Source organism: Fusarium pseudograminearum, chromosome 1, assembly GCF_000303195.2.
Source record: "Fusarium pseudograminearum CS3096 chromosome 1, whole genome shotgun sequence".
NCBI classification, from domain to species: Eukaryota; Fungi; Ascomycota; class Sordariomycetes; order Hypocreales; family Nectriaceae; genus Fusarium; species Fusarium pseudograminearum.
In genome coordinates this window covers 10,445,035-10,457,930 of record NC_031951.1, presented here as the reverse complement: position 1 = coordinate 10,457,930, position 12,896 = coordinate 10,445,035, and the positions used below count along the sequence as shown (strand labels likewise).

Below are 12,896 nucleotides of genomic sequence, written 5' to 3'. Positions count from 1 at the left end.
AATTTACACAAACTCTCAACGCCACAGTCTGTCCGAAACTTGGCCCGGCTTTATTGCTCCTACAACTTGTTGATACAGGAGGTATTCTTCCCAACAAGGAATGAATAAGGCACAGACATTATTAGACTCGTGCCTCGGAGTTAGTTCCAGGTAAGGTCTTCCACCATTATCTTCCGTCTCCTTTTCGGGGTTCACATCAGCTGTCCATCTACCTTTTCATGGGTAACCTTGTTGAACCGCGGCCTGGCACTCATCGCACCATTTCTGAATTTGAATTGCTGTCTCGTCAGGTATAAATACATTTGAGATATTAGCTCAGATTTACAAGACAACGCGCTGATTGAAGCCATCTTATCATGAAGCGACTAAACGCGTTAAGTGATGATCGATGACGCAAGGGTCAGAAGGTGGAGAGAAGCGGGCGAGTGGAACAAAAAGCGGGACGAAGCACTAACATTCCCTGTCCCTTTTCTGGGGATGCCCACAGATGCTGTCATATGGTGTCAAGATTGAGGAACCACATGTGATATGATTTTAGAAACCTCATGAGACTCTGGTAGATGACAAAATGCGTGAAGCCAGAACTGCGTGGACTCAGAGAGATCCAGGCACATGAGTCACTAGCCCCTTATGTAGCCGTTGCACCTGCATCCGGTACTTGGTCAAGTAAGCTTTGCGCCTAAACATCTCAGGTCGCCACTAAAAGCCCTGGAATTTTTCAGCGGCGCCTGATCCACTGTTCCACAGGGCAGCTCATGCACTTCCGCCACGCCACAACCCGGTTCTCACTGGATTTAAACAAATATTCATCGCCATCCACATCATTCCTTTCCTTTCCTTCGCTTTTTTTGCTCAAAACTATCACAAGGTGCTACTGTTCCACTAACACCTATCTCCGATTTCTTACTAAACTCGTCCCTCGGATTTCCATATGGACTTTATGCCTCGATACGCCTATAAAACCACACAAACCGCCGTATACCACGCCCATACCAATCGATCCAGGTCCAAAACCATACTTGAGTGACAGAATTTTCACCTCGGCGAGGATCACTTGCTGAATAGCTCTTGATACTTCTTGATTACCACAAAACTTGCACACGACCTTGCAGGTTTTCCTCGTCGGCTCGCACGAATCTAAGCGCATTTGCGCTCAGCACAACCGACTCCATTTTTGGGCTTCCCCAGTAACCCTCCGCCAAAATGATGAACCACGCTCGAGTCAAGGCCCTCAAGAGTGACGGGAAAACCGTCTCCAAAAAGGCCATCAAGTCAGGCCGCGCTTCGGCCAACCTAACTCCCCATGGCTCCCCTTTCGCTTCGCTTCTTACGTCACCGGCGCATTCCGCAGCTCCCAGTAGGGCAGCCTCTGACGAGAGCGAGGATGAGTTCGAGTACGATGATACCATGAGCATTGCATCCGCAAGCTCTCTAGTCGACACGAACGACGATGGTACCAACACTTTCGACGCCAAAAAGTTTATGGAGGAACTCCAGGATCGCAAGCACAACAACAGCGATACCCGAACACAACTATTAGAACTATACATCAAGGTTCTACGACATCGCTTTGCGCCGGCTACTCATGAGTGGCTTGACGAGTCTGCCAACGAACTTGCTGAGCTCTTCGTTCGTGGCGCCAATCGTGGCATGGAAGCTAGAGAGCGACTGCTATACCTCCAAGCGTATCTACTGACCCTTAGTTCTTCTGAGGAAGTCGACGTTTATGAGCATGGCGAAGGAACTCTCAAGCAGATCATAGCCGATGACGATGACGAAGAGTGCAAGGCATTTGGCATCTATGCGCTGTGCTTTACCGTCCTCTATGGCGGCGGTGGCGAGACAGAGGCTCTCGAGTTGCTTGACTACTTGTACGCCATTATCGAGTCTGATGGCGATAACATCGACTCATTTGATAATGGATTCATTGTTGCAGCTGCCCTGAGAGGTTGGGCTTTTGTTGCCAGCCATGTAGATGACTTCTCTTATGCGGCTACCATGGCCTTGGACGGATTCTACGAACAGCTTGACAGCGTTGACGTTGGAGTTCAGACCAACGCTTCTGCCTGCATTGCATTGATCTTTGAGTCAGCGCGAACCCACGAGGAGGAGACTGGAGAGTCATGGGATCTCCCTGTCAACCCAGAGAAGCTTACAGGCCGCATGTCAGAGCTTGCCAAACAGAGTTCCAAATCTGTATCCAAAAAGGATCGTCGCGACCTTCGAGACAGTCTGATCAGCGCCATTACGTCCCTGGAAAAGGGCGTAGGCCCTGGATACTCCTCCGCTGGGTACACTCCCCAAAAGGGCGAACGTCTTGCCTCCAAGCCTAATGAGGATGGTGTCGTTGAGTTTGGGTACCGTCACAAGCTTCGCCTCGGCAATTATGTGGCCGTTATCGATTCGTGGTCACTCTCTTCCCGAATCGACATGATGAGACTTCTTTTCGGAGGTCACTTACAAAAACACATTTTCGAAAATCCTGTCGTGGCCGAGTGTCTCAGCGATGCCGACTTTACCGAGCAGGGTTCTAGGAAATAAACCCGAAGTATATGTTGCATCCGGGCTTTTTTTATGCTTATAGGTGTTTTGCTGGGGCGTTTTGTTACAGAGATCCAATACCTGGTTGTGTTTCGGTGCATTGACTTGGAGGGTTTGGTCGCGGCATGTTGTTCCAAATTGTGCAGCATCCTGTTTGGCAGATACAGAGTAGATCGAGAACAGTCGGCTAATTTGAGACCTGCTGTCTTGTTTATTTTGAGGGTTTGAAACTAGAGTCTGTCTGCGATTGTCAATAAAGTGTATTGAAATCGTTTCCTTTTGTCTTGTTTCTTGGGGCCTATATTCAAATGTGTTAAGAGATAAGCCTGCAGTTCTCACGCCACTTGGCATATAACCCAAATTTCTTTCAATATTATGCGAATATTTCGAGTAATGCTAAAAGGCCGATCGAAGCCCGCTCAGATACTCTGTTACTTGTGGTGAATTTTGTAATTTGTTGATCTGCTTGGTCCAATTGACCTCGTGGTACGATATCTGAGATGATCACAACAGTTGGTCACCTCGATGATCCCTGCTTACCGCAAACTAAGCCACAATTGGATCCCCGCCAAACCCATTAATGAAACTTGGCATCAACCACTCACATGCTGCAGCACTATCCTGGACCTGGACTTGGCTGTTTTCAAGGCAGGCAACCAAAGGCAGACAGGCATCGACATTTCTTCCTTTATCTATCCCACACCACTCTGTAACTTAACCTATTATCTGTTACTTCAAAGTCTTTGGAAGCAATAGCACCTTTACGCCATGACGCGAGTCTCAGTCTACACAACGGCCCTGGCGGCTTTTGTAGCTGGTACGTTGAACTATTCTGTCCTCTGTAACCGCAGCGTCTTCAATGACGTAGGCGTATGGAGATGCTTCAGAATCCACCACAATTATCATCACCGACTAACACAAAACAGCGACGGTTATGATTGTGGTTCCGATATGGCTGCCAAACTGGCTGACCTACTCCGTTACTTCGGCCACCGGCGAGACTATCGAGAAGCACATCGGTCTACACAAGAGCTGTTCGACGTTGGATGACCCGTACTGCCGAGACTTTCCTCCCAAGGATCTATGTGAAGGAGGAGAGCGATATTTCTGTTCTATGTGGAGGACTGTCGGTTTCCTGGCTTCTTTCACAACTCTGTTGTGTTTGGGCGGCCTGGTGACTTTTGTTGTCATCATGAGTGGAGGCAAATACAAGCGTGAGACAGGATGGCCTTTTGCCGCCGCCATGTTGACGCTTGTATCTGTGGTCGAGTTTGTGTCCATTTCTATTGTGGTGAGTGTCCTCGATACAAATATCGTCTTTGTACAGCGGCTAATCGAGGTTAGGCATATCTATATGACCATGATGACCAGTTCACTATCCCGGGTTGGCATTTGGACACTTCCTTTTATCTCAGCACTGTAGGGGCCGCCATTAGTTTGCTGTCTGCTTTTGGTATCGCTTTCTCGGCATACCTGCTTCCTCCTGAGGAAGGCTACGACTTCCTCTCTGACCCGCTCGATGCTTAGGCGATGCCCGTTCATAACAAATGTCCTGGTATTCAGCCGCATGTGTTTTCGCTTTTATCATCCTCACTGTTCCGGTGTGTTGACACAGGGTCTTGACATTCTACCTCATACATAATAAGAGGATCTAGTCTAGACTAATATAGAGGGGCTCTGCCGTAGCCACTTGGGTATGCATAGTAGATGTAGGAAATCGCTTAGAATATTATATACTGTTTCCAATTATTTCTATAGATTTTAGAAATCTTCTACTGTGTTATCCAGCAACTATTGTCGTGCAGTTGTCACGACTTGCGATGGAAATCAGCCTACTGGGTTGCATGCTCTGTTAAACAACTAAAATACCAGGGTCCACAATATCAGTTATTCCCGGTGTTGGACATTCTGATACAAAGTATACCATAATCATGAATACATAATTCCAAAAGAACAAAAATACCTTGTCATTCTTGATGACTGTTGGTTGTTACTACATGAGGCATCTGGTGATGTAGGCGGGGTATGTCCACCCCACCTTGTATAACTCTTATCAGCCTCCATTCATCACCACTCAACCTCGGCTTACAGATCAACAAGTTGCCACACAATTATTTGAAGACTGCTTTTACATACTAAAAGCTATCGCTATCCTCTTCAAATTACTAGTCCAGTCTCCATAATGACCGACACACCAGGTCTCTCACCAGAGCAGCTGGAAGCCTTCAGCCGGGATGGCTATCTTATCCTCCCCGGTGCCCTCTCCAGCTCAACTGTCAAGTCTCTTCTAGATGAAACGCACAACCTTCTGGAGAACTTCTCTCTGGATGACCATCCTCTTACACGTTTCTCAACAGGCGAGAAGCGTGATCATGTTGGCGACGACTACTTCCTGACCTCAGGCGACAAGGTTCGATTCTTCTTCGAGGAAGACGCTTTCGATGATGAAGGAAAACTCATCAAGCCCAAAGCTCGCGCTGTAAACAAGATTGGCCATTATCTCCATGCTTTGTCGCCTCCCTTTGCACGCCTGCTAGACCATGATACTAGCAAGGTCAGCCCACCCGCTGTGGCACGCAGTCTTGGCTTCAAGGATCCGCGGTGTCTTCAGAGCATGGTCATCTGCAAACAGCCAGAAATCGGTGGTGCCGTGCCACCTCACCAGGTGAGTCTTTTACTGATCTACTGAAATACCTACTGACAATAGTACAGGACTCTACTTTCCTATACACTAACCCTCCTTCTGCTGTGGGCTTTTGGTACGCTCTTGAAGATGCCACGCTTGAGAACGGATGTCTCAGTTTCTTGCCAGGCTCGCATCGCTGGGCGCCAGTAGAAAAGAGACTTGTCCGTAAGGATGGCAATGCTGGCACAGAGATGGTGAATAATGATGGACCGAGGTTCCCAGCGGCAGATGGCTATGGTAAGGATGAGCCAAAAGACAAGCATGACTATGTCCCTGGAGAGGTCAAGGCCGGTGACTTGGTCCTCATTCACGGCAACTTGTTGCACAAGAGTGAGAAAAACACTAGTCAAAAGGGAAGAATCATCTACACTTTCCATATCATCGAAGGACAGGATAGGGATTACGATGCGAAGAACTGGCTTCAACCGCCTGAGGAAGGATTCACCAAACTGTTTGCCTAGATCGAATACAGAAAACGTGCGCCAACGCGTATATCGTTGCATTAATTACTCGTCAGAGCATCTGTCTAATTCCCCATTTTGTGTTTGAAATAACTAAGCTGACAGAGTATATAATATGTTGAGGGTATCTCACATAGGAACAATACTCGAATTGTTCTTACAATCTATCCAATCTGGCAACCCTCATTCCTATGTACTGAACAACAGGGTATCATTAAATCCTTATTCGGAGTCTGATTCATCGTCACTCGAGTCTTCCTCCGAGCTAGCGTCGTCTGAAGAAGATGAAGAATCACTCGAGTCCTCCTCGCCGGGTTTTCGGTAAGCCTTTCGAGCTGCGGGCGTTTTCTTCTCTGACTCGTCTTCTGAGGATGAACTTCCGCTGCTGCTGGTATCATCGTCGTCAGACTCAGACTCAGAACTGCTAGAGTCACTGTCATCCACGTTCACGCGGAGCTTTCGTCGACGCTTTCCAGATACGCCCTCAGGCTTCACACTCTTCTCGGTGTTCTTGGCAGCTGTGGCGTTGTTTTCGCTAGAGGTAACTGTCTGAGATGATGTGGTGGTGGCATCAGTTTCATCGCTGTCAGATAGCTCATCAATGACAAGCTCTGCTCTCATGCGCTTGACAAGTCGTCGGATAATGACCTCATCCTCTTCTGAATCTGAGAGGTAGTCCACCTCAGTAAAGCCCTTCCTTTTAGATCCCACAGGCAGGTTCAGATATTTGGTGAGGACCTCTTCATATCGTTGCTGAGTAGCCTCCAAGTCCTTGGTTCCTTCGGGGAATGCCTTTGCGCCGTCGGATTGATCCTGATCCCTGACCTCACAGGCACTCTCTCGAAGGCGCATTCTCACGAAACCCTTCAGGTCTTGGATGTAGTCGTAAAAGGTTTCAATGTCAGAAGCAGGGATTCCATCGGCATCGAAAACGTGCTTGATGAGGTTTGACTGATGGTTTTTGTTGAACTTCCAGCTGTCGCGAGCCGTCTTCCAGAGGCTCAAGTATTCGAGTGCAGGCTTGAGATCAGTGGGAACCTGTGGTTTAGGCTTCTTTGCGGGTCCCTTGCTCTTGGCCTTGCTCTGCTTAGCGGGCTTTGCCGGTGTCCTTGAGAATTTGGGGTTGTTGTTGTTGGATGGCGCATCAGCAAAAGACACAGACTTCTGTCGCTTGGCAGCCTGAGAGGAATTGGAAGGTTGCGGGGCGTCGAACTTCCTCTTTATGGGCGTGCTTGAGCTGCTGGCTGGGTGCCCAAAGCTGGGTTCAGGCGCATCAGACGGTTGCTTGAGCTTCAAGCCCAATCTCTTCCAGGCGGGAACTTGGCCGGACATTTTGAGATGATGCTTTTGAAGATATGTAGACAACGGAAGTAATATGAGAAAGAGATGAGAAGAATGCGTAATTCCAATCTCAAGTTTGAAACCTTCAATTGTCTCTTATGTTTTCTTCAACTTTCTCAAATCTTTACTGCGGTTGTCAAGGGTCCTTGAATTTTCTTCTTGCTGCTAGGTGAGCGGTGGACTCTCTGTTGACTTTGAAAGAGCCAATGGCAGCGGCGCAGAGAATAGAGAGGGACTGTGAGTTGTCAATGGCTGCAGGATCCTCTTCTTAGCGTAGCGCAAGTGCAGAAGAAGATATGCAAAGTCGTGTTGTTGCGGGCCGGATCTTCTGGATTGGATGTTAGCAGTAACTTTTTTTCTGAATGGATCTTGAGAATTATCGAAAGTGGACCTTATCATGACGATTATGGTAGATAACGATAAGGGTGGGGAGCTCTGAGGAGACATAATTATACGTAGCTTAAGAAGGTGCATTTATTTATAGTACTCGTTGATGGAAAATACTTGGTTCTATTGAAATGAAGTTGCAATGGATTGCGCTATAGGCTTTAAGAGCGTTGAAGCTTTTCAAGTAGATTGAGATTGCCAATCACTAATTACACTGCTTTCTAGTCGCCATTACAGTGTCCGTCGTTTGTGTCACCCTACACCTGCCTGAGGATTACATAATATCAACGAGGCACCAACTCAGCCTTCCATTGAGCTTCCGTTGCCTCATGCTCTAGGCAAGCTCCTGCCAACGCGTCGACTATCTCAACCCGCCATAGCTCCCCTCGACCTCCACAACGTCAACCCATCACCTCGATATCCCCTCATCTGGAACTAAACAAGTTCTTTTTGAGCTTCGCTTTCTAATTTAAACCGATTTCCAACATCAACCCCACGAATCCCTCACAATGTCGGGTACGTACCTCATGCTGATGTACAATCCATCCGCTGTATCTCCAAGCTAACATGCAATTCGATAGCCGGCGCATACGATCGACACATTACCATCTTTGCTGACAATGGTCGGCTTTATCAAGTTGGTATGCGAATCCCGAATCTTAAAACCATACCCCACGATACTTCCTTGACCGATGACGTTGACGGACAACTGGAATTGAGACTGACATGATTAAACAGAGTACGCCTTCAAGGCGATCACAGCGGCCAACATTATGTCTGTCGGTGTGAGGGGCAAGGACTGTGCTGTGGTCTTGTCTCAGAAGAAGGTTCCCGTATGTATAAGAGTGATGGAGTCTTCATGATGGGTACTAATTCAGATCACAGGACAAGCTCATGGACCCTGCTTCCGTCACCCACATCTTCCAGCTCTCTCCCTCGGTCGGTTGCGTCATCACAGGATCCATCGCGGATGCCCGAGCTTTCGCTCAAAGAGCTCAGGGCGAGGCTGCCGAGTTTCGATACAAGTACGGTTATGAGATGCCAGCTGATGCTCTGGCCAAGCGCCTTGCCAACATCAGCCAAGTCTACACTCAGCGGGTAAGCATCGTATAATCATAAGTATTTTAGCCAACCACAAACTGACTTGGTACCAGGCTTACATGCGACCTTACGGCGTTGCGACCACACTGATCTCGCTCGATTCGGAATACGGCCCCCAACTGTTCAAGTGCGACCCTGCTGGATACTACATTGGTTACAAGGGAACTGCGGCTGGCCCAAAGCAACAGGAGGCGCTGAACCACCTTGAGAAGAAGCTCCGCAACAAGGAACATGCGGAGGGTTCTTGGGAGGAGGTTGTTGAGCTTGCCATCACGACATTGAGCACAGTTCTGAGCATGGATTTCAAGAAGGGGGAGATCGAGATTGGTATCGTGGGTGGTCCCCGACCTGATGGTCAAGAGGGAACCCACTCGGGCTTCAGAACGTTGACTGAGGACGAGATTGACGACCGATTACAAGCTATTGCAGAGAAGGACTGAACAAGTGGAGAGAATGATATGGAACATGCATGAAACATTGCCAGTCTGCGACAGTGGAAAGGTCGGTGCTCTTTGTCGCGAGGGATTAGAGGTTTGATTCGCGGGCTGTAGCAGGGACGGCGTGCTGTTCCCAAGAGCATGGATCACAAGGCCAATGCAGGGGGATGGGTTATCAAGATCAGGAACTTGGATGCCGTCGTGGCCGCGGGTCCAATCCAGTGTGTCACTAGCCGTCCTAACCATGTGCAATAGAAATGATGAACTTCTTCCATCTGGCCAACTGACACCTGCGCGCCTGATGACCCAATCGAGGACGAGTATGCCTCGCGCCAAGCGACTAACCAAGACAAAAGCCCACGAGGGGGCTAGAACAGAACATGCCAGGTGGTTGTGGGTCATGCTGTGCCGTGCTAGTAGGCTGTTGACAACACTAATATTTTCTCAATATTTCTCCATTGTGAGACTAATTAGGAACAGGCGCAAATAAGGATGCGGCTTGCAGCCAACACTTTTACTCGACTATGCAAGGAATGTTACCGTAGGTAGCTTAGTTCTAATTTTGGTCCAGATTGGATGATAGACTTGTTCAAAGTAATTCTTAATTGGTATTTCAATGTTTCTTCCATGTTGTCATACATTTTTTGGCATCGTATGAGTGGAAAAGAGGCTTGTTAGACTTCATCTGAAAGCCATCCTTCCAGTCGATCGGATCTATGCAGGGGTGTCCCTGGCACGACGGGGGATGACCTTGAATTCTAGATGGCTGGCTAGTACCTATGGCAAGCTCCCGTTTGAGCCTCCAAGGGAATGGCAAGAAATACATGCAAGGACCAATCCAACAACAGGGCCAAACTATCGTCAATGAAGTCACTTTTTGAAGTGGGAGCGGGAGCGGGAAGCGGATGAGTTCGTGTCAAAGACGATGGGGGAGGCGAACGTTGAGAAGGCGAACGATGGAAAGTTCGCAGACTAACGTTAGCGACAGTTGAATAGCACCCGAGACCAGTTCAGCGGCCTTGAAGCAGCGTCATGCAGAGAATAGAGAGAGTGTGACGCCACATATTGCTCGTGTTTTTACTGTAGGTAGTCAACTCCATGGTTCTTGGCCCAAAAGAGATGAATCACACTTACGATGTCTCTGCAATGGCTGTAATAAGCCTTGTTGGGATGAAATAAACCTGGACGAGCTGGACAATCATTCCCGACCAAGGTAAGCAGTGTTGCATGTCATGCCATATCCTGGTTTCAGATCTGACTTGATTATCAGCATCGGGTATTACTAGTATTATCCTACCCACCTAATCTGGCATGTCAGTCGCCGACTTGGTGAGATCATTTTTGGTATGCGACATGAATATTGTTTCCTTGATTGCTTGCCAAAATGTCTATCGGCATCGCCGTGATTGACTCAGCCTGGAAATTTGCAATATACAGGACAAGTCAGTACCTGAGTAATTCGTTGATGGCATTCTTTGGGTTGCATTTCAGACGGCCTCATGCTGGTAAACTTGACCGTTTCCAGCCATCAGCTCGCCCCGGACAGTTGCTAGAGCAGTATCCGCGCGCCTATTGGCCGCGCTGGCCCGACGGAACTACAGCGCGTTTCCTATCTGGGAGAAACTAGTGGGTGGCTCATGGATAGCTGAGCCGACCTATCCTAGGAAATCCACCTGTTTCCACCTGCGCTATTCTGACTACTTGCCTATACACATTCTGCTTGCTATCCTCTCTGACTATACTCTGACCCTCTGACCGTCTCTTTTGTTTTACATGACTTGCCAGGCCGTGTATGGAGTATCCAGCCTTTTTTACTCTGTCTCTTTTTTTGGACTGTCCAAAACCCCCTGCAGAAACAAAAGTCTCTTGGGAGTTTCTTAGCGTATAATCCAGCATGTTTTTTTTTTTTTCACTTTGCTCGCTCGGACAAAGATGCTTTTTAGGATCTTTTAGTCCGCTGACCAATTTTTGATAGTGACCCACGTCGTTCGCTTTTGGTAGAGAACATACATCTTGGTGCCAGCCGAGTCTAACAGAAGTCTCTTGGACATCCCGGATGCTCGTCCCTATCAGGGGGACACAACCGGGTGTGGCTGGAAAAAAGATGCACACCCACTGTTGACAGCCACCACCCTCTCTCTCTCTCTCTGGCCCTCAACATGATCCATCCCATTACCTATCTCCTGCACCATGCTCATGACGTGCCACATACATGGGGCTCTACATTCTCCGGGTCCTGGTCCTGCATGGTGCATCGCTGTCTGCATACATGCGCCCAGGGGTACTGTAGGGGTAGGGCTGAGGGTCAAGCTTCGAACTTGAGTTCGATTCGACGACACTAGCCTTTGCCACCAGCTGGCCCAGGGTCGTTCATGTTGAGCTTGGGATAGGGATAGGGTGGAGGCTCATCATGGCACGCCCACTGGTGGCCTATGGCTTCTGTCTCAGAAGGCTGGCTCTAAATGCCGAGCCTCTCATGTGGAAGAGAGAGGGGTGGTCCTTGACGTTCGGGTGGTATCCCCCCTTGGATCTAGTAGCCGTTCGCTCCCGTTGGTGGAGCACGACATTACATTTGGCAAGCTTGAGCTACTGTACGGTGTCAGTTAGGTAGTCGGGCTAACGAAGATGGAGACTTTTCTGGACCAAGAGCTTCTTTCAACTCTTGCTCTTGTCTCTTGATGGAGAAACTGGGAGGCCTTCGAACACCATCACGATATACAAAAAGGATGCCCAGTTCTGGCGGATGGTCGATTGTTTGTTCAGTCAACCAAGCATTGAAAGGCCGGCTTCTCTCAACTGTTCTACCAAGTGATCGACATGACAACTTCTCTATAATATTTCCTTACCTATTTCTCCTATCAAACTTTCCCGTCGCCAACTTCATTCCAACTCGGATCAAATTTGCTTTCCATTAAAGCCAAACGATTCTATCTACTACCTTCGATCTCATCACCAATTGTGTCTCAGCTAGCCTGGTCACTTCTTGACTTTACAAACGTATCCTGTAATAAAATAACACGGGAAATTATGGACGGATGTAAGTTAAATCTGGCCCCCTTGACAACTACCAACAAATGTCAATTGGCAACTCTACATCACACCAGACCCGGGAAACTGACACACGAGTTCTTCTTCTCTTTGCAGTAAACGAATTCCGCACCATGCGAGTTGCTGAAGTTCTCTCTGATTTCCGAACACTGCAATACTACATAGCTGCGGCACCAGTCGACCCCGTGGACACGGCAGACTACTACACCGAAGGCTGGGCAGCTCTTCGACAATGTGCACTGGACGGTCAACATATTCTGGAATGTGGTGCAGACACCAGTGTACCTAATCCCCCTGGAGGCGAGCAGGAGCAGATGAAGGCCGAGCTCAAGCAGTATGTCTTCCTTGTCAATTTGGACACTAATCTCAATAACCAAGTACTAACAACCTAAAGGGTACTCCTGGACGCGTACTCGAGACGGCACGAAGGCCAAAAGATCTATCTCCGACAGGCAGCGGCACAACGATGGGTCGAATATAGAAGCCAGGTGCTGCAGGGCGGCGTACCCAACTCTAGAAACCAATCTCAATTCCGAGCGTGCGACCAGCAGCTGCGAGCAGTACGACAACCCCTTTCTGCTTATATCTAGAGTATCCCCTTACTGACTATTACTACAGGAGCTCTCAGCAGTCGTTGACGAAGTAATCTACAACGAGCTCAAGGCCTCGGATGAGCAGATGGGCCGCTGGACGGCCGAAGATCCCAGTCTCCGAAGTGTGCTACGCTGGCTCCGAGCACGCAGGTGAGCTGAGAACAAGGGAGACAACAAAAAAGCGACTACGATCTACGATACCCCATGAGCAACAATTGTGACGAACGAGAGACGAAAACGAAAACACCAAAGAAAACGCCCGCGTCTACGCTAATCATGAGATTCTTTCCCTTACTACTTC

General features: G+C 48.5%; 6 protein-coding genes across 6 annotated transcripts; 5 read left to right on the top strand and 1 right to left on the bottom strand.

Annotated features, from left to right (window-relative positions):
- Nucleotides 1-1,203: 1,203 nt before the first annotated feature.
- FPSE_03612 (uncharacterized protein) lies at nt 1,204-2,541 on the top strand (the record flags this gene model as incomplete). Its single annotated transcript, XM_009256731.1, has 1 exon — nt 1,204-2,541. One exon carries the CDS (start codon nt 1,204-1,206, stop codon nt 2,539-2,541), a length of 1,338 nt encoding a protein of 445 aa, XP_009255006.1.
- Nucleotides 2,542-3,309: 768 nt separating this feature from the next.
- FPSE_03613 (uncharacterized protein) lies at nt 3,310-4,068 on the top strand (the record flags this gene model as incomplete). The annotated part of the gene is made up of 3 exons (XM_009256732.1): nt 3,310-3,358; nt 3,468-3,832; nt 3,886-4,068. The coding sequence occupies 3 exons, from the start codon at nt 3,310-3,312 to the stop codon at nt 4,066-4,068; spliced, it is 597 nt and encodes a 198-aa protein (XP_009255007.1).
- Nucleotides 4,069-4,723: 655 nt separating this feature from the next.
- Nucleotides 4,724-5,688, top strand: FPSE_03614 (uncharacterized protein; the record flags this gene model as incomplete). Its single annotated transcript, XM_009256733.1, has 2 exons — nt 4,724-5,206; nt 5,254-5,688. 2 exons carry the CDS (start codon nt 4,724-4,726, stop codon nt 5,686-5,688), a joined length of 918 nt encoding a protein of 305 aa, XP_009255008.1.
- A 222-nt stretch (nt 5,689-5,910) lies between these two features.
- On the bottom strand, nt 5,911-7,020 carry FPSE_03615 (uncharacterized protein; the record flags this gene model as incomplete). The annotated part of the gene is made up of 1 exon (XM_009256734.1): nt 5,911-7,020. The coding sequence occupies one exon, from the start codon at nt 7,018-7,020 to the stop codon at nt 5,911-5,913; it is 1,110 nt and encodes a 369-aa protein (XP_009255009.1).
- Nucleotides 7,021-7,925: 905 nt separating this feature from the next.
- Nucleotides 7,926-8,957, top strand: FPSE_03616 (uncharacterized protein; the record flags this gene model as incomplete). The annotated part of the gene is made up of 5 exons (XM_009256735.1): nt 7,926-7,932; nt 7,998-8,057; nt 8,155-8,249; nt 8,302-8,514; nt 8,571-8,957. The coding sequence occupies 5 exons, from the start codon at nt 7,926-7,928 to the stop codon at nt 8,955-8,957; spliced, it is 762 nt and encodes a 253-aa protein (XP_009255010.1).
- Nucleotides 8,958-12,115: 3,158 nt separating this feature from the next.
- On the top strand, nt 12,116-12,749 carry FPSE_03617 (uncharacterized protein; the record flags this gene model as incomplete). Its single annotated transcript, XM_009256736.1, has 3 exons — nt 12,116-12,336; nt 12,397-12,562; nt 12,621-12,749. 3 exons carry the CDS (start codon nt 12,116-12,118, stop codon nt 12,747-12,749), a joined length of 516 nt encoding a protein of 171 aa, XP_009255011.1.
- Nucleotides 12,750-12,896: the final 147 nt, after the last annotated feature.